Source organism: Dinoponera quadriceps, unplaced genomic scaffold (assembly GCF_001313825.1).
Source record: "Dinoponera quadriceps isolate SergipeBrazil2010 unplaced genomic scaffold, ASM131382v1 scaffold1441, whole genome shotgun sequence".
In the NCBI taxonomy this organism is placed as follows: domain Eukaryota; kingdom Metazoa; phylum Arthropoda; class Insecta; order Hymenoptera; family Formicidae; genus Dinoponera; species Dinoponera quadriceps.
In genome coordinates this window covers 819,769-839,843 of record NW_014555884.1, presented here as the reverse complement: position 1 = coordinate 839,843, position 20,075 = coordinate 819,769, and the positions used below count along the sequence as shown (strand labels likewise).

The 20,075-nt window shown below is 40.4% G+C and overlaps 4 protein-coding genes across 5 annotated transcripts in view; 2 read left to right on the top strand and 2 right to left on the bottom strand.

Moving 5' to 3' along the window:
- Positions 1-12,527, bottom strand: part of LOC106745688 — a 39,382-nt gene extending 26,855 nt beyond the window's left edge. The window contains exons 1-2 of the mRNA XM_014621527.1: positions 12,446-12,527; positions 12,088-12,248 (exon numbers count right to left, since the gene is read on the bottom strand). Coding sequence (XP_014477013.1) covers positions 12,088-12,248; positions 12,446-12,522 — 238 coding nt within the window. The 5' untranslated portion in view covers positions 12,523-12,527. The remainder of the gene's footprint in view (positions 1-12,087; positions 12,249-12,445) is intronic.
- Positions 5,545-11,720, top strand: LOC106745689 (2-hydroxyacylsphingosine 1-beta-galactosyltransferase-like). Its single transcript, XM_014621529.1, has 7 exons — positions 5,545-6,057; positions 7,380-7,646; positions 7,982-8,180; positions 8,697-8,873; positions 9,764-10,081; positions 11,115-11,343; positions 11,445-11,720. The coding sequence occupies exons 1-7, from the start codon at positions 5,812-5,814 to the stop codon at positions 11,584-11,586; spliced, it is 1,578 nt and encodes a 525-aa protein (XP_014477015.1). The 5' UTR covers positions 5,545-5,811; the 3' UTR covers positions 11,587-11,720.
- Positions 12,528-13,497: 970 nt separating the features above from the next.
- LOC106745711 (protein lifeguard 4-like) lies at positions 13,498-16,127 on the top strand. Its single transcript, XM_014621573.1, has 6 exons — positions 13,498-13,685; positions 13,907-14,061; positions 14,206-14,314; positions 14,389-14,494; positions 14,564-14,715; positions 15,678-16,127. Exons 2-6 carry the CDS (start codon positions 13,929-13,931, stop codon positions 15,925-15,927), a joined length of 750 nt encoding a protein of 249 aa, XP_014477059.1. The 5' UTR covers positions 13,498-13,685; positions 13,907-13,928; the 3' UTR covers positions 15,928-16,127.
- Positions 16,128-16,141: 14 nt separating this feature from the next.
- On the bottom strand, positions 16,142-18,551 carry LOC106745712 (60S ribosomal protein L26). Of its 2 annotated transcripts, none has more exons than XM_014621575.1 (4): positions 18,468-18,551; positions 17,942-18,117; positions 17,718-17,858; positions 16,142-16,332 (listed from the first exon to the last, which is right to left on the bottom strand). In XM_014621575.1, the coding sequence occupies exons 2-4, from the start codon at positions 18,107-18,109 to the stop codon at positions 16,195-16,197; spliced, it is 447 nt and encodes a 148-aa protein (XP_014477061.1). In that variant the 5' UTR covers positions 18,110-18,117; positions 18,468-18,551; the 3' UTR covers positions 16,142-16,194. The 2 variants fall into 2 exon arrangements, with proteins under 2 accessions (XP_014477061.1, XP_014477060.1); XM_014621574.1 differs by having other exon boundaries at positions 18,409-18,515.
- Between the last annotated feature and the right edge of the window lie 1,524 nt (positions 18,552-20,075).

Here is a 20,075-nt window from a genome sequence, read left to right as displayed (position 1 = left end):
CTACGGCGAGTGCCGAAAACTCGAGACGACTCGAGAAACGTGAGAACGATATGCGAGATACCGGATATCAGACCCAGATATGGGTACAACGGCCGTAGCCGCATTTGGTTGACGAGAATGAGGAACAAATCCGTTTTTGGAGACAGTACCGCGCGAACGCGTCGCGAATACGCCGTGACGAAATACGAAATGCTGTCGTCTATAAATCCACTCGGATTCGCGCGGTACGATTAATCCCATCGGCGGATCGGACGATCATTATTCATAATGCGGACTCACGCGAGATGCTGTGTATCCTGTCGCGTTGCGCACGGAACAAATAATACACCGTTAATGTAATTAAGTTTTCCGTTGCTTGCTCTTTTAAGTTGAATTAATGAAAATTTCACAATCCGAATCAGTGAAATAGTACTCTACCGGTAATCAGTGAGCACTCATTAATTTTTAGTAGAAATTTCTCCACACTTAGCTCTTTTGTCTAATACTTCATTGATTTTGGCCGATGAACGATTCACTGTAAATCACTGTTATGCGTCCCGTAACAAAAATACATGTATAAATATATCGTGTATGCATTCAAAACATATGTCGTATTTGGCGTAGTTTGTATGGTAGCAGACTTAAGAGTTAGAGGTTTCGAGTCACATCAAGATAAGAGTTTTTCATTTTTCAAGTACAATATAAATTAAATCAATTAAACATAATTATGAATATCCCAGGCAAAACCATTAACAATATCTTGAAAGTGAGATTAAAATAATAAAAAAAAAAAGTAATAAATAATATATTTTTTCATTGCTACTGCAGTTAGATTTTTCCGATGGAAAAAGTTTCTGCTATTAACAGACTTTTGCAGCGAAATTTTACTGATTGTCGTATTATACTTATAATTACTATGATCACTAGTGACTATTGACTGCTTTTCAGTGATAATACTCTAATTGCACGTAAGAACAGAAAGATTCCTATATAAGGTTTCGGCTCGGTCAATTGTCTCAACAGAATTCTAATGCAGCAAACGTTCACATGAATGTTCTCAGTTGCAACAACAGAGATATCATTTCTTGTCATTGAGTTTTCATTTGATCTGGTTTTCATTTAGTGGCAGGCACAGAGTTTTTCCATGTAGCTGAATTTACCGTTGCCTAGGAAGAATAGAGACTAGACGAGAAAAAAAGAAATTCCTGCAGAAGAGATTTCTGCTCAGTCAACTGTTCCTACTAAGCTCAATCAGGTTTTTATGTAATTTTACACCTTTTATACAATTTTCAGACAAATATTTTCGATTGTGGCAACAGAGACATCACTTCTCGTCACTGAATTTTCGTCTGCTCCCTGTCGGTTACGTGAACTTTGCGATTTCTGATTTTTTCTCTGTGCGGATACGAGTAATCAGCTTGTTGAAAATTCGATCGATTCGAGGGAAAGTTCTTCAGCGGGTGTTACCTAATAGCGCGATAACGCGCGGTTTTCATGGTGAGACGAATGGACAAAGATCGCCTCGTGGTTTACCACGCGATCGATAATGGTAACGTTTACGCGCAGATCCGGAAAGAGTTTCTTGCATCTCTTTTCGCCGTAAGCCCGTATCCGCTCGATTGTCTGCGCAAATTGGAGAATAATAAAGTTTTCCAACAACCGAGGGAACTGTGGAGAATCATTTTGTGCGAGTGATCGCGGTCGTACAGAAGCTTGGGCAAATATTTTTTACGGTATTCTGGGCGCTCTTCTCGCGGCCCCAAAGAGATGGATATTTTAGAAAGTTGCCTCCATAAAAGGCGTTCCATATCCCTCTCGTGATGCTGCTGATTCGACCGCTTTGCGCGTTATAAAAAACGCAAATCCGAAAAAGCCACGATCGGTGTGATCTTCTCCGACGCTTTTCACTGTCGATCGAACACTGTCGACGATTCTGAACATGTCGGCGGATTGTCTTTCGTTGACGAATTTCTTCTACAAAATTAAGTAACGAAATGCAAATAAAAATAAATAAATTATTAAGAAAATACTTTCTAAATAACATTGAAATCAATCACATTATAATTAAATCTTTGTTATAATAACGAAAAAATGAGTCGAGAATAAATGTACGCGTATTTAAATACGAATTGATTGACAACGTACTCGTTAAAACGCCGATTCTAATGATGTACATTATTAGAGAATCGACCGCGCGACATCGAATCGCGGAATCAACACTTTTTTTCTCTTAAGGTTCCGCCCGGATCGAACGAACGGTGTAATTCACGATTTCGGTAAGAATTCATTCGTACAGGACATAACGGTACGTTATAATCGAACCAGTGAAATCTGTCCTGATTCTTTCAGCACTCATTTTGCGAGCACTCCCGTTCGCAAGATTCTCGTTGTAACCCACCTTGACGTCATAATCTGCTTCCATAAAGACGACGACTGACCGACAAAGGTAGCAGGTGTGTGTATGCATATGTGTATGAACACTTGGACATCTTCAAGAGTATCGAATTAAATAATTCTCTAACGTGTTTCAAATGGAAACGGAAGTATTAAAGGCACATCGCACACATTGGAACAAGACATTAGTAAAACAGTTGCAATCACACTCATAGTTAAATCACAGTCCAAATCACATCGAATCAATAAAATTACGAATTGTTGCGGGATTATTTTACCGGGTGACGATACAACCCAGACGATGAATTATATTTAATCTAAGCACGCGAGTGCACTCTTCTAAACAATAAACAAGATCGAGCCATTAACCGCGTCCTGTCGTTAAATCTCGACCTTACTCGACGCATACATAAGCGAAAACAATCAAGCATCGAACCTGTCTTAAGGACGCGTTCGGGATAGGACTATAAATCACCTGGTTATGTGCGAGCGAACGGCGAGAGAGAGGTATTTGCGATAGTATCGCTCTGGTAATCGTAGGTGAGTCGATCGTAACATCCAAATAAACGGAAAGAAAGCCTATCCTCTTTCTCTGTAGATCGAAGCAGACGCGGGACGAAGATCTCGGAATGAGGAAACGTGTTCTCTTCGACGGTAACAAAATATCTCGCTAATCGTACGATTATGCATTTTCCCAGAATCACGGAAGCACTGCCGTTGGAGCAACGAAATCCTCTCGGAGTGCAGGTGCGCCCAGGTTGGGAACAACAAGCATCTTCGAGCACACGATCGACGATGAACGTCTTGGTGGGAGGCAAAACTCTCTCTCTTCGGAGCTCAGCTGATCATTAAAGCTGCTGCTGGCCAGTCAAACTTTCACGCTCGGCGATACGCGAGCTTCGCGAGCGAGCAGCTCGCCGCAATAGATTTCAAGGTTCGTTCGATACCGATAGTGCGACCCGAGGATATTATTCTTCGCTAAGGTTACGTGTACGAAGATCCGCCAGCGGCGGAATAACTTAGGAACCACCGAAGAGGTCAGAGGGAGGCAGATATCGCGAGTAACGCGCGGCTGAGTCCCGAACAGACTTTTATTCGTTCGCTGATTAAAAGCCCCGATGGAACACGCGGAAACCAGAGATTTATTCCTCGTCGCACTTCGCCTTTTCTGCCGTCGCGGTTGACTTGCAGCGGGCGTTCAATTATTGGAACTGATAATTCGATTAATCGACGGGACGATAGCGCGAGGGAGCTGCCGGAGAAATTATTTGCGTGACGCTCGTGTGAGTTTCGCGAGACTCCGGCGGAGTCTCGATCGCCGGATGATCACGAAAAGCGGCGAGGTATCAACGTGGAAAGTAACGAGAAGCGCGAGCGACATGTACAGGGGGAACTTCGCTTGCGAAAATGAGATAGACGACTAATGAAGACACGACAGATTGATTTCGCGCTCTTTTCAAATTCGGCTTGAAATGATTCGCTCGTCACGTAACGCTACCCGTCCGCGCGGTCGAAAATGATACTTGTCTGCGCGAGGACGAGTTTCCTGATGGTACGAGAAACCTGACACAGGAAGCGGCACCGATCCTCTCAAAATCGAATTAAAGCGACGGGTGATAGTGTGTATGAAGCCAGCGTTATTAGTGAAAGTCGCCGGCGGTTTGAAGATCAGCGGGCGGACTGGCGCGCGATATTCCCGTCGAGAATCGCGAACTGCTAAAGAAGGTCAACGGAAAGGCAAGATCAAGAGATCCTCTCTTGGCCGGAGGAGAAAGGGAAAAACATTCGAGCGAAAATGACGGGCGGCCCCAACGTTCGAATTTCGACACGTGACGTCGCGGTAGATTCTTGAAGGAGGGCGGGAGGGAGGCAGGGAAGGAGGCGGTTTAAACAGTCTCGAGCGTCTTGGAACTATTGTTCCTGCCCTCCTCGGACGAATGTTGCGAACCGAAAGAGAAGTCGCGGTACTTGAGAGCGGGAATTGCTCGAACAAATTGCAGAAAGGAAGATAAATGGGATCGCGCTGGGTAAGAATGCTCGAGAGTGATTAGGAGCGAAAGGATTTTGCGGAAACGCTTAGATCGGATATACTCTGTGAAATAGTGCGCAGGTACTTATTCTTGCGTCGATGGTTCGCGGCGATAAAGAGGGATCGATCGGACAAATTTCCCCAATGGAAATATTGCGTTTCCGCAGAAGTGAAAGATATCCCTTCGATAGCCTTGCCTAGTTCCTGGACTTTGCGGATATAGTAAGCATGACTTTCATAAAGTCGCAAGACAAATTATGCTCAATTGACCTTAGCGTTAATAACATTGCCTGATAAAAATAATAATTTTAAATACTTCCTAGCAGTTAATGATCGCTGTTGCTTGATAAGTACGAATTTATAAAGTTTCAGTTTCTTAAAATTCGTGAAACTTCTCTGCCGTGTAAAACATTCCTGTTACTAGAAGAAAACATCGAGAAAACCCGCTTGATCGCTTATTACGTAAATTCGCGTAATCTGATAACCAAAACTCGTTTGCGCCAGAAAATATCGAAAGGGGAGCACATTCATGAAGGCCGTCAGAATTATTTCATAACGCAATTTCGCTAATTTGTATATTCCCGCCTAAAAAGGGGCCAGACGAAATTATTTACGGTCAGTTCTTCGCTCGCAGATCCGACTCGAAGAGTCCGTCCGCAATCGTTCTGCGCATTTAGAAGCTGTTGCAAAAATATTCCACGAGTTCGACAAATAAACTCGACCGAGGGCACGAAGATCAAGGAGACTCTATTGAAGCATCGCTCGCCGGAAACAAATAAGAATTGAAAAGAGCGCAACACGTGGTGTGGAGATCCATCTTCCTCGGCCCGACTGGTCTCGTACATTTTATCGGCCGCAAGCCGTCTTCTTTTCGGACGACCATTAGAATGATAATGATTAGAATGATAATGTGTCTGACTCGTTCTTCCAAAGCGTGACCAAAAGACGAGCAGCTCACAAATCCGGTCATCCTACGTCTCGATTATATCCGTTTAGCGAGACGTAATTCCACAAAACGCGAGGAACACGAAGGAGGGATGCGAATGAAACCGGCCGGCAGTCGAAGACTCGTGGCCTGGCAGCAACGTGCGACGCGCTCTCGCAGGCCGACCTGATCCATCGGTGCTGGATCCAGCGAATTGGAGCGTAAGGGCTGTCCCGTCGTCATCCCGGTTACCCGACCGGAAACGGCTCCACGGAGTTTCTCGCTTCGTCGATGCACAAAGAGCTTTCGTGACGGGGCGATCGAGCGTGACGAGGATTGTACGCGGTGAGAAAATGATGCCAGACCGTCGGACGATTGTCCTCTTCCACTGAGGGGTACATCGCTTTCTCGTGTGCTCTCGCCGTTCGTAAGAAGAGGACAGGAAGAAGGAAAGGTGAAAACGCTGAACTTTATCATCGCGAGGATGACGCGCCTCGTCGTCGCGCACCGACTCGTCCTGCTCTTGGGCATCTTCCTGATGATGATCCAGGCCTCGCCGGGATACAACGTTCTGCTGGCCACCATGGGTGGCACCAAGTCCCATACGGTGCCCTTCGTCGCTCTCGGTACGAGCCTGAGGTCGCGGGGTCACAACGTCACGCTGCTGAGCGCTTTCTCCGGTCCAGCGGCGAATAATGGTCTTCACGAACTGGTGCCGTCCATTCTCGAGGTGATTTACGAGCTACCACGAGCGCACGCGTCCCTCTCATCGTACCCTTCGCCTGGTAAAACCGTGGTCCCCGAAACTACCGCAAGCCATCGCATTCCCGCTCTCCCGTCGTCTCCGCCTCCTCTACCGTCTAATCGAGTTGCTTTATCCCTGTTTAATTTTATTACACACCATAATTTATCACACCCGCCCGCCCGTGCACGCGATACTCCGCTTTACTGGCTCCTTTTTCGGACCTCCGCTCCTCCGTAGCCCCTTATATGTATTATACGTTCCTTCCTGTGGCGATTATATCCGCACCTTTAACTGCTAAATTTATTAAAGCACTTTGCCCCTCTGCAAATTTCTCTGAACGTTAAGTGCAAACGTCGTCTTTTGACGAACGACTGCTGAATTCGTTCGAGAGCTTTCATGTTTTACTATGAAAAATCTTATCATATTTAAGCGTTAAATATGTATCTTCATTAATTAAAAATTATTTGCAGCAACGTCGTATGTCACAAAATCGTTTCCTCCTTCAGAAATTTAATATTCTGACCGTGATATAATATGCCGTATGTAAAATAAATTCTCATAATTGTCGACAATAAGGATAAACGAATAAGCATATGAAAAGGAAATCGTTAATGAATGTACATGCGTAACGAGCCAAGCAAATAATCTGTAATTTTCGCGGTTCGGTAAAGTCTGAAGCCATGTTATCGGAGATATATGGCTTTATAGAAAGCGCAAACAAATCTGTCTTTGTAAAAGAGGATATTACGAACTCTCGGCATGAAATATTTCTTTTCAGAGATTTACGACGATGCAAATATTCAATATTCAATATAGTTTTAAAGTTTCGGAAAAAAAAAAATCGTTTCCTTTCCATTTTTTCCGCGGAATTTTTTGGTTTCTTATCTTCCTTACGGAAAGAAGTAAATGTAGCGGATTCTAACCGAACACATGCGAATTTTTCTAAATGAATTTCGTATCTGATCTTTTAGGCTTTTCTTCTAAAATGGTTGTACCCTTGATGCAGAAACTGAAGAAATCCGCAGAAAAAAGGGAAAAAACGGGTTTTTCCAAAACTTTGAAACTATATTCAACAAATTCTTAAATAATCAAAGTAAATAAGAGCTTAAGACTCGCAAGTTCGATAAAATTCGCGATATATTTACCGTCAATTTTTCCGCGAAACGATCTTCAAAATTGAATGATTTCGGCAAACTTGCGAATTTTACGATTGCAAGGAACTCGTGGGATTAGAATTTAATCTAACGGTAATCCAACTACGAGGCTGTCCGCGCATTTGCTTAAAGCATATATTCATGTCACGACAGGCTTATGTAGAAAATTTCACTTCCGAGTGGGATCTGGTGGGCGCTCGGTTCAGGAACGAGTTTCCGGTTTCACCGTGGGACGTTATAAGATACGCCTGGAAGTCGTGCGATTCGCTGCTACACGACGCAACGTCGATAGCCGGCCTGAGAAGACCGAACGGCGACCCGCACCGCCGATGGGACGTCGCGGTACTCGACGGGGCTTATCCCGAGTGCCTGTTGGCGATCCTCCACGGCGAGAACGTACCGACGATAATGCTGAACACGGTAATCAGCCGCAAAGATCGATTCGCGCTGCTGTAAACCTGCGTAATACGGTTGATACACAAGTTAAACATCGTTCATTCTGTTTTTATCATGACATCTTCGCTCCATTGCTTATCAATTTATGGCTGTTTTTCATACCATCTATCTGTATTTAATGCGTCGTTAATAATGCGCGATGATCGATAAGTCCAGCGATTCGGAATTTTATTCTATTTTCAACTGAGATCGAGGCCAGACCGAGAAATCGAGATTTTCTCGATTTTCTCCGCACGCTTGTCGTTCTAAGCTCAATTTACGTACTCTTAATGATAGAGGTACGATGTTATCTGCCGCAGGTCGCGTTATACAGCGTATCCATCGCGCAACAAGGCAACCCGTCGCCGTGGTCAGTGACACCGTTCTTCGGCGGACCAGTTACGCAAGACATGACTTTCTTCCAGAGGGTCCTAAACGCGGCGGTCCTATTTGGCATGAATCTAATGCATTGGTTCACGCTTACGGTCTTTCTGCGACCGACTCTACAGAGATATCTCGGTGAGCGCCAAGTCAACTTTGCGTTTCGCAATCCGTCGATTTTCAAGGATGAAGATCGAATTACTTTTCACACGTTAAGAAAAGAAAAAGACGCGAACTCGAGAGACTGTTTATTCATGACCAGACGCTCGCAATTTAACCCTTTCGCGGCGGAGTGCTCTGGAAAGAGTTGCGCTCTAAACAGCCGATGCCAGATCGACCGCGCGGACCAAATACGCGAGTCGTTCCGAACGCAGTGTGTATATAATATTTGACTATGTAAAAAAAACCTTTGCACAAGAAGCGTATGCTGCTAGCACGTCAAAAACAACTTAATGGACATTAATGGCAGTTGTTGATAACAAACGAACAGCGCCTTCGTACGAAGAGAGCGGCTCCGGATCTGGCGCTGTTCGTTCACCGCGGGTAAATTTGCCGAACGGCGCTGTTCGCTGAGAATGAGCATCTATAGCTGAGCGCCTAAAGGCGCTGTTCGCCGCGAAAGGGTTAATGACCACGATATTATTTCGCTTACAGGTAACCAAATACCCGACTTGTACAGTCTGACGAAAGAAGTCCCCTTGACATTGCAGAACAGTCATTACAGCGTGGGAGATTCCGTACCGTACATGTCGAACGTCGTGAACGTGGCGTGCCTTCATTGCAGACCAGCGATGCAATTAAGTTCCGATCTGGACTCTTTCCTGCAACGCGGTAATTTCGCATGCGAATTTCCCTGCTCCGCTCGCTTACCGTTCCTCTATTTCTTCCTACTTGTAATTTAATTAACAACTGCCCGTCAGAAGGTAAAACTTTTCCACTGCGAAGCAAAATTATTCGAGATCCGAATGATACTTTAAGCTTTCATATTATCGTATCATGAACTTTAATTTTGAAGCTAGAAATATGTTAATATACTTTTGATTTCATTTTAATTTAAGAAACAAAAAAACAATAATTCTAAATTCATATTACATCGATTTTAACCTATCGATATTTTAACAATGATAATAATATTTCACGTCTTTGATACGCTTGTGTTGAAAAGAATCGTGAAATGTAACAAAATGAAAGCGGAAGAAATAATCTGCGTAATAATTTCTTAATGATGGTACATTGAAAAAAAACAAATGCTACATTCAAATGATATTTGCCAATGAGTATATTCGAGTAATTATTTTACTTGGATTAAATTAATATCACCTGAATGTAGTACACTAAAGAAAACAGCACTGTATTCAAATAATCTTTATTTAATCCAAGTAACAAAATAATTACTCCTCTTTAGCAAATATTTACTTGAACTTAAGCACTTCTTTCATTCACTGTATCACCATTGTTAAATTGTTACGCAAACTATTTCCTCTACTTTCATTTTGTCACATTCAACGATTCTTTTCAACACGAACGTATGAAATATCATCGTTGTTAAAATCAGGCAAGTGCGTCTCAGGATAGTATGAGGTGCAGAATTGCGGTCGCTTCGCACCGAGCGTTTCCGCTACCTCTTCTCTTTCGATGACTCGCGCACGGTTAGCAAACATGGAATAAGAGTCTCGGATTGAAGGCGCGTCTCTAGCGGGGAACGTTAAATAAACTTGCAGGCTTCGTGTTCGTTTCGATGGGATCGTCGGTACGAGCTTCCGGAATGCCGGAGGCTCTACGGCAGATCTTCGTGACGGTCTTCTCCACGCTACCGTACAACGTCGTCTGGAAGTGGGAAGGTGGCAAGATCAAGAATCTACCGGCGAACGTGAGGACGGGCGCGTGGTGGCCGCAGCAGGAGCTACTCGGTCATCCGAAGCTGCGCGCCTTTGTTTCCCACGGCGGACTGTTATCCCTGCACGAAGCGGCTTATCACGGTGTACCGACACTGGTTCTACCTGTCTTTTGCGATCACGATGGCAACGCGGCCCAAGCTGGTAATTCTTTCTTTTGTCCCGTATACTGCGGCCTTCAACGGCACAGTGGTTGGAATAAATGTCGACAGGAGAGCGCTTCGCTTTCGAAGAACAATATAAACGGGACGCGTGAGCGTAAAAACGGAATCGCGTGATTCTCTGGTAGAAATGTATGCAGTTTTTCTAGGCACTCATCCTGTTACTATCTACACGGAAGAAAAGAATTAGCTGTCCATATAGTACAACTGAAATTTAGTTACCAGATCTAGTTTTTAGCTGTGGGAACTAAAAATTAGATACAGAGACAAAATGATTAGCTGAGTTAACTAAATTTCAGTTGTATCATATAGGTAGCTCATTTTTACCTGTGGGAGCTAGTTTTTAGTTTCGGAAGCTATTTCCTTTTTCCGTGTAATATTAATGCATTCTCATTAGTTTAACAATACTACGTAAGAAATGGACAAGAACTTGATAGAGTTATATTCAGGGTTATTTTGGGGGGAAAACTGCACAATTTCATGAGCAGCAGGTTTGCTTATTTTGTTCAATGAATAAGTTCAGATTTTGCATATCTTTCGTGCTTAGTAACTGTGGGAAAAGCGTTACATTATAACCGGGATCCCAAATAGTTTTACTTATCAGTTACTAGACAGAAATTAACATATCTAATAACTGTTTAAAAAATATATGAAATTTTTATCAGGGTTAAAGTTAAAATGATAGGAGGATGTGATAGATACAAACTGCAAACAATACCACCCGCGAGAGTATTCTCTCTGTTTTTTCTAACGTAGAATACGATATACGAGAATAGAATAGAGAATAGAAAGAATATAATGATTTGAACAAGCGCGTGAATGGTATATGTTAATCAGCAGCCTTCATTTCCAACATTTCTCTCCGACTATGAAATTCGCGAATTAAACGTTCTCTCGTGAATAAACAGAGTGAAAAGAGAATAAACTAGACATTTGGCGAAATAAATATTTATAGATGTTGTTTCGACGGAAATATGACGACACTCGTTGAAGCTTCGCAAATTGATCTGATACAGAAAAATTGGGCTACACCCTGGTGATGGATTTGGCCGGTATATCAATTGGCGCGCTTCGTGACGGTATACTCAAAGTCGCTACGCTTCATAATAACTCGTACAGAGAGGCGGCTAAGAAGAGGAGCGCATTGCTGCGCGACCTTCCGATCGGACCTAGAGAATTGGCCACGTGGTGGGTGGAACACGTAGCCAAGCACGGTGGAGCCGATCATTTGAAGAGCTCAACCAGGTAATATGTCTGTTTATATTACTATTATTGTGCGTACCCCCCCTCCCTCCCCTTATGTGACCGTAAAAGAAATCGAGTTGATTGTACGCACAATGTTTCAGATACATGGGAATGATGCATTATTACAGCCTGGATGTCGCGATATTTTATATGTTAAGCGTAATTCTGATAATTTACGGACTCAAGAAATGGTGTTGGCGAGCAGTGATCAGCCAGGACTTCTTCAAGAAAAAAGTAGACTGATCGATCATTTCCCGGGGTCTTTCGCCAAATCTCTGTTATTTATTAAACGTATATAGGGTATAACCTCTTAATATTAAGCATATTTAATTGGGTTAAAATGGGATTTATAAATATCGGGAGAAAGAAAGAAAGAAAGAGAGAATCTTGTTTAATGGATTGACAAAGCTTTTTGAAGATCTCCAATATATTTTTATGATGTAATTGTAAAGTCATTTGTGATTTATAACTTGACAAAATAAACAGTTTAATCTGTATACCCTCCGCTCTGTTTGCGTGAATACGTGAGAGTTTATGAACGAAAAATAAAGTATGAACTATCCCTTTCTCACGAAAAGATACATTTATCGCCGATATAACAGAAAATCACGTCTCCTGAGAATCTTACGCTGCAAGTAAATATCATTTTCTGCATTATCCCCTCGCCGATACGGCTCGACAATGCAGAATTCTTAGGATAATTGCATGTCCTACTTCAGCATGCCCTACTTTATCGACACTTACCGTCTCCTCCGTAAGAACGGCAGTATGAATTTCCAACCGCCATACTGCGACATACATATATGATGCTGCGTTCGGCATTCCTGATGATACATTTCGCATGAGGTCCATAGTCCGCAGCTACCCAACGATGTTTCACTCCGAAAAAGAGTTTGAGCACAAGACTGTCGTTTCCGGCAAAGTAGTAAACATACGGAGTTGCAAGTCAACGCACAATGATCGAGACGAACGCAAATATATGATGGATAAAACTCATGTTGGTCGCGATCATTGTACGTTGACTTGAACTCTGACATATATTTACAACTTTTGGAAACGTTTACGATAGCTTAGTACTCAGGCTCAAACGTGCAAAACTCACTTTCGGCACTCCTGATGATATTGGACGCGCGAAACCCGGCCGTCGGATCGAGAACGACGATTCGAACCGTTCGCCATCTTGGCTCAACACTGGTCGGTGGCGCCAACGGTCGATTTCACGAGATACTATGCCAAGCGACTGTCCTATCGTGACGAACGCGCGAAACTTACTCCCGGTATCATCCATTTTGTTCCAACGAAATGATGGAATAATTCTAAAGAAGAGAAAGTGGATACAAATCCTTCTATCTGACAAGACGAGTGCTTCTGGGAATTAGTCCAATCAATCTGTTGCGGCCCCTATGTTAAACGTGACAAAATTCCAACCCGAAAACAAAAAATAGGATCGTATAGGAAAAAGAATTCTAAAAAACATTTCTATTTCATGAAACTCGAGCCCAATTGGCGAAATTAGCGAAAAAAATTCGCAAAGTTTGAAAAAACGGTTTTCCGAAGATAAAAAAACTAAAACTCCGATAAAAAAAAAGTAAATGACATAGTTGTAGGTAATAAAAAGACCTTTCAATTAATTATTTGTAAGTCTCGATCGAGATGTAAATTATCGAGATATATCGAAAAAACCGTCGAAAATAGCATTTTTTTGTTTTCGCTATATCTTTTTTAATTTTATATATATCCACTCGATACTTGATGGAAATATAGTTCGTAGCAAGTAGAATAAGTACAAATTTCGAATTTTGAAAAATAATCTTTAGTTTTCGAGATATTTTGATTTTGCGATAAAAAGGCGTTCTCGAAAACTTTTTTTTGATCGGAATTATAATTTTTTTATCTTCGGAAAACCGTTTTTTCAAACTTTGCGAATTTTTTTCGCCAATTTCGCCAATTGGGTTCGAGTTTCATGAAATAAAAATGTTTTTTAGAATTTTTTTTCCTATACGATCCTATTTTTTGTTTTCGGGTTGGAATTTTGTCACGTTTAACATAGGGGCCGCGACAGATTGATTGGACTAGTGGGTTTAAGAAAAATTGGCGGCTTGAGTCTGGAAGTATCTAGCAACACTCGTCGAGTAGGATTTCTGAACGCACCCATATGTGCTCAGATGACGCTGTGTCAGATAACTGCAACACGAATCTACGCCCCGTCCACATCTGATCGATTTTGAATACGACAACAATGTCAAGCTGTTGACAGTTATTCAAATAATTAGACGTTCATGCAACTTGGCTTTTTAAATTTCACTATTCAAAATTCTGCAGAACGATCAGGAAGAATCAAAGTAAGTTCATCGATGGTCATGTGCATTTTCGCGAAAATTTCGGATATGGCTGTCATTGATTCCGATCATAAAATTTTATTTGCTCAAGAATAAAAATAGCCCTTATTGATTCCACATAGAAGATCATCGATATTCTCGGTTAAAATTTTCCGCGTGACATACGGAAATCAATTTTCTTCCGATGTTTTGTTGAATTTTCATATTTGTCATTGTTATTGCAGATTGTACACGGAAATTTAAAAAATGGCTGCCGTGCCCTTGATTTTGGCTGAGGAAGATATTGAACGAGGTGGCAAGGAACAACCTGAACATGAGATACAAAATGACTTTGCATACAACAACAGTGTCCACAATGCAACAATCAGCATACGAATGGGTATTTCGTCGACTTTGCAGGATTTCTGAACTAATATATTAATATAAAATGATATTCATTAAATTTGTGCCGATATCATTGTATTTAGAAAACATCAGTGTTATATTAAGTTTCTAATAATTACCAACATTATAATTTCCTCAGGCTTCTTGCGAAAAGTATATGGTTTATTAAGTATACAGCTATTGATGACAGTTGCAGTAGGTTCTGTATTTATGATGAGCTCAACTGTGAAATTATATGTACAAGACAAGTAAGACCACAAGTATCTATTTTACATACGAATAAGTTGGTTGATAAAAATCATCGATTTATTACCTGATTTAGTTTATGGACTTTGGGCTTGGCATGTGTCCTGACAATAGGTGTACTGATTGGTTTGCTCTTCAAAAGAAAGGATCATCCTGCCAATTTGATTCTCCTGGTTATATTTGTAAGTATAAGGGAAATTTATTCTGACTGGTGATGCAATATTTGCAAAAAAATATGTTAAAAATTGTAGACTTTGGTGCAGTCATACACTATCGGTGTTGTGGTATCCATGTATGACACTTCACTAGTCTTGGAGGCTCTATTCATAACACTGACAGTCCTTCTTGCCTTGACAGCTTATACGTTCCAAACAAAACGAGACTTCTCATTTATGGGATTTGGGTGAGTGTGTTTGTCACATAAACTTTGGTGTTTATATGAAAGATAAATCCCACGAGGCAAGGCCCGTTAAATGCTCCAAAACTGGTTTGGAAAGTAATGCGTTATTTATAACGTCATTATTGTTACAAATTACTCTCTTCAAAATATAATAATATGACATTAAGAGCCAACAAAGATGGCATTTGTATTTAATTATATAGGATGTCTCATTTTAATCGTTCACCCTGATTATTTTCGCAGGATGAGATCTAATGAAAAAAAAAAAAATGTTTAGATCTTGTATATACAATATTGTTCCAGTATAAATGAACGTATAATAAATAGACATTCCAGTATTTTATATAGTGTATTAAATATAAGTACTTAACAACTGCACTTTGTTGGCTCTTAATATCGTGTTAAGCTTCATGTACAATGCTGGCCCGTACGAGAGCTGTATATAGGATTCACTTGAAGCTGCAAACATTTTGGAGCGTTTAAACAAAGAATATGATTAGTTTATACTGTGTTTCGAGGCATTTGCAGCTTGAAGTAAATCATCTTACTCATGATTCTTCTGTGACCGCATTGTAGACGAGGCTTTATATTTTGAGAGGTGTTTCGCATATTTCTTGAATTACCTTTTCCACGACTTGTTGACATCCTTTTTTGTTTCATAAGTAACGGTGAAGCAATTATATTTTTTAGGTAGCAGTAATGAATACAGTCGTTATTTTATTGCTATTTCGTACATGGAATGATGAAAATTTCTAAAGAAGAATGTTAATTTTTGACGAACAAATAGAATTTGTAACGACTCGTTACTTTTTGTGTAGTGATGACGTGACAACAATGTGTTACTCTTCAAAAGTAACTTTACAAATCTTGCATTCTAACTACGTGATAACATGAAATTTTATATATAAGAAAATGCTTCGAAGCGGACTAGTTTCAATCACTGTTACATACTGCTCTTTTTATAGATTATTCATCGGGCTGTGGTGCCTCTTGATTGGTGGTTTCATACAGATCTTCGCTCACAGTACCGCATTAGAGTTGGCCCTAAGTATCGGTGGTGCACTCTTGTTCTGCTTATTTATCGTCTTCGACACGCAAATGATAATGCACACTCTCTCGGCTGAAGAATATATCCTGGCGACGATTAATATATACTTAGATATAATCAACTTATTCTTGCATATATTGCGAGCTCTCGCGATTTTGAAGCAATAAGCAAAGATATTATTACATATTATTGTTTATAGATTACACGGAAATTGTCGCTCGCGCCGTTGATCTTTTCATTATCGTTATGATGTAACCTAGTTCTGTGACTATAATAAATTCGTATTTTTATTTAGGTACCTCTCTGTGAGAGATATTAAAATGCTTTTGACGCATTGCATAAAATATATAAAGATGTTTTGATGAAAGGGAACAACGGTGATTTTGGTTTTAACATTTTTTTATTAGCGTAAACACAAAGAAAAATATCAGAATTCATGATGTTTCCATAGCAGCTGTCACATCTTCTGTGTATTTTCCTTTGTCTTTGCCCAGTGCAGCGAGTCTACCTTTACTTCGTCTGTCGATAATCTTCTTGCGATCCTTATCCATCTTCAACTTGACGATAACCGTCTGAAACGTTAAAACAGTCTCAAGTTAAATTTGATAAAAAAAAATCTTCTTTGAAAAAAAACAGATCATATAATCAGTGCCAATTCTTCTGCAACGATTAGACCAAGCGAGACTCTTAACTAACGTACAGGAGAACCCTGTATATAGTTTCCAAGTCAAGCTGTGTCTAAACCTATGTGAATGGTTTATATCATCATAGAGGTCGAGAAACAAACTTGAGGATTTCTAATATACATTTTTTTTTTTTATGAACGTATCCAATGTTACTACCGTTTAATGAGCATTTAATTATTAAGCAGCTGCTCGTGAATGCCGAACAAATGGTTCTCATGTACTAAGGCTGCGTTTTGATATTCACGTCCAGTACTGAGAATATCTAATATGTGTAACATGAGCTATAAATTTTTAGCAATAGTAATAAATATCGGAACAGCTTTTTGTGTGTGTGTGTGTGTGTGTGTGTACATATATACGTACATACATATATATGCTTACAGTCTCCAGTGCCACATGGAAATTTACCATTTAAGAACTAGTGAAAAAATAATTAAGGCTCCGGAGTAATCGTTAATAAAAAGATGTTGAATGTGGTCATTTTTTTATTTGAAAGTATAATGCAAACAATTTTTGCATGCGTTTTTTCGTTTCTGACGTTACTAAAGGACAGTTACAGCGACTATTCCGGAGTCTTAAGATGTTTATTTATATTATCATTTATGATAAAAGGTACAATTTACCAGTAAAAAGTCGATCAAATTTCATTTTCATATTTCTTATATAAAAATATAGTGACATTATATTTACAAAAAAAAAAAGCGCCCATTCACTGTGAGCACTTTGGGAAACATCTAGTACACGAATCGAAGATATTTATTGAGTTCTTAGTGAACTTAAGGCTTGGATCTGCTTGGTTTATACTTTAAGATCAAATCCAAGAACATTACGCTTGGATCTGCAATAAGTGTACTAAGATTTTAGCATTTTGCTCTAAACATTAAATTGTAATGTGATTTTTAGCCAAAAACATTTCTAGCATTACCAGATACCACAATTCCTAAAATTTAAGCATTATAATTTTTGGTAGTATAGGAAACATCTCTCGTCAGAAATTATGCTAAACTTCATTACTTAAAGCAAAAAGCTTACTATAAACAAAAGACTTACTACACCTACTATCGATCCAGACTTGACTAGGTTTAAAAGCTTAGTAAGCAGTTGTAATATTGAATGCATACAATATACGCTATTAATGGCTGTGTTCAGCAGAGAAAGTAATTCAACATTTAGTATTTAGTAATTATTCTTTGACTAGAGCATTTTTTTAGGCCCAAGAAAATATATTCACTAAGCTTTCTTTACTGAAAGCAAACAATGATAATTCTTACCTTAGAAGGATCAATACCAACATATACGTTTGCACTGTTTGCCTTTTCACGTTGAATCCGCTCGATGTATATGACAAATTTTTTCCTATATACCTGGACTACCTTGCCTACTTGTTGGCCCTTGTAGTGTCCACGTACAACCTTCAAGAAGGTTATATGCATATTATAAGCAATTCATACACTCCAAATTTCTCTCAGCCCTTCTCCTATGATGATCGTCTTACTTGTACTTCGTCATCCTTGCGGATCGGCATTGAGCGCACATTGTACTTCTGCCGTAGTTCTTTCGACAACGGGGCGGACATGAGCCGCCTCCTAACATGCGAGGGTGCCGTGAAGTGCCTCTTCCTGTTCTTCCTGCGTGAGGAGGAGACCAACCTATTATACTTCATCTTGGATTCTGGAATAAGAGTTCATTATTCATTATATCGATATTTCTAATTTATTTATCCAAACTTAATGACCGACGAACGTGCACTAGGCTCAAGGAAATGAGAACGCAAATAAATATCACATTATGTACGTGGTATTGACACGAGATTATTGCCTTTATATACATATATATATATATATAGAAAATACAGGCAGCAGAAATAAGAGATGGTTTTACAGAATCTGACTCGCGCAAAATATTCTTGTATTTTCGTTCGTTCAAGCCCGATTCCGCGTGATTGAAACTCAATCGCCTCACCGATAACGGTTCGACACCGCGGATATAACCAAAAGAACCCAAGTTAAAAGAAATGTTACCTCCCGAACGTATAGAGTGCGAAAGACGACGCAACGTCCCGTTCTCAACTTTCCTTCCTGTTAATAATGACAGAGTACACGAGAGGGCACCAGTCTCGTATAATATTGTTTTCGGCCGATTAAAGGTACGTTCGAGGAGAAGATATTTAGTGCTACCGGGTCATTTTATCTTCGTTGTGCGTATAAAGAGTAATAAAGATAGAATGACGCGGTAGCGTTAAATAGCATCAACTCGAACGCACTTAAAGACGCGTCCTTAAAATCTCCGACACACCGTGCTAGTTTTTGTAACGGATTTAGTAACATACTAGCAATGTACCAATCAAAGCGCAGTATTACTAGATCTCACTAAATCCACCATTGCTGCGTTCGAGTACATACACAGTGTGCAGATTAACAGCGTTCTGCCCACAGAACGCAGAAATGCTTGCCGCGAGGCAAGAAGCGACCCGGCAGCCGATAAACTTTCGTTTCGTGCAAAAACGCGTCATATAATTTCATCTATATTTGTGCTGGTGTAGCTAAACTAAATAATTACCATCTTCTGTTAATATACTGACGTATTACACGTACCCTGTTTGTAGATAGTTTTGTATTTTTCGCGATTTTCGCGCAGCAGTTACAATCTCAGACTGAGCGACCATAACAAATAAGTAATCTCCATGATTTAAAAATATAGTTAGAGCTTGTCCTTGCGCAACCGCAATCTGTGATCAAAGTCCTTCTATCCTAACACCTGAGGATACTTACTTAGTTAGATACTTACTTGGGAATACAAATTAGTTCGGTCCGTTTTTTTGTAGTCAAAAATGCATTTATTTCAGAACAAAATGAATGAACAGATTAATCAAAATATTGTCCATCGCTGGCTACTACTTTTTCTCACCTCTCAGGCAATTTTCGAATTCCATCTCGAAAAAATGTCTCGTCTTTTGAGGCGATCCAAGTTAGGAGCCAATTTTCGATTTCTGCGAAAAAAGTAAACCGGTGACCTGCCAAATCGTGCTGCATCCGTCGGAACAACCAGTAATCAGAATGAGTAATGTCCGGCGAATACGGCGGGTGCAGTAAAATATCCCATTTAAGCGTTTTCAAATAATTTTTTACGACTTTTGCGACATGAGGCCGAGCGTTATCATATGCAGAAGAATAACTTTGTCATGTCTTTGCTCGTATTCCGGCCGTTTTTCTCATAATGCACGGCTCAAACGAATCAATTGTAGCCTATACCGATGGCCCGATGCGTTTGACTCGGATCTTCATCGAGTAATGCCTCCAATTCTTTGTCTTCGAATTTTTTTGGCTGTCCAGAGCGAGGCTTGTTTTCAACGTTGAAATCACCATTCTCGAAACGTCGAAACCATTCCCTATATGATTTATCAGTTGGAGCCATAGAGATATAAGAATAGAGGGAACAAGCCTGTAAGTGGAAGTGATAGAGGCAAAGAGAGAGATGGATGCCGAGTGTCCTATCTGTCTCTTTCTAGTTGAGCGCTGTGATTGGTTGTTACAATGAGCCGCCAAGACGACCACGCGACGTCAGGAGGGGAGAAAGCAGACTAAAATTTCGTTTTGTAAATATGCGTGCACATGTGTGTAGAATTAAAA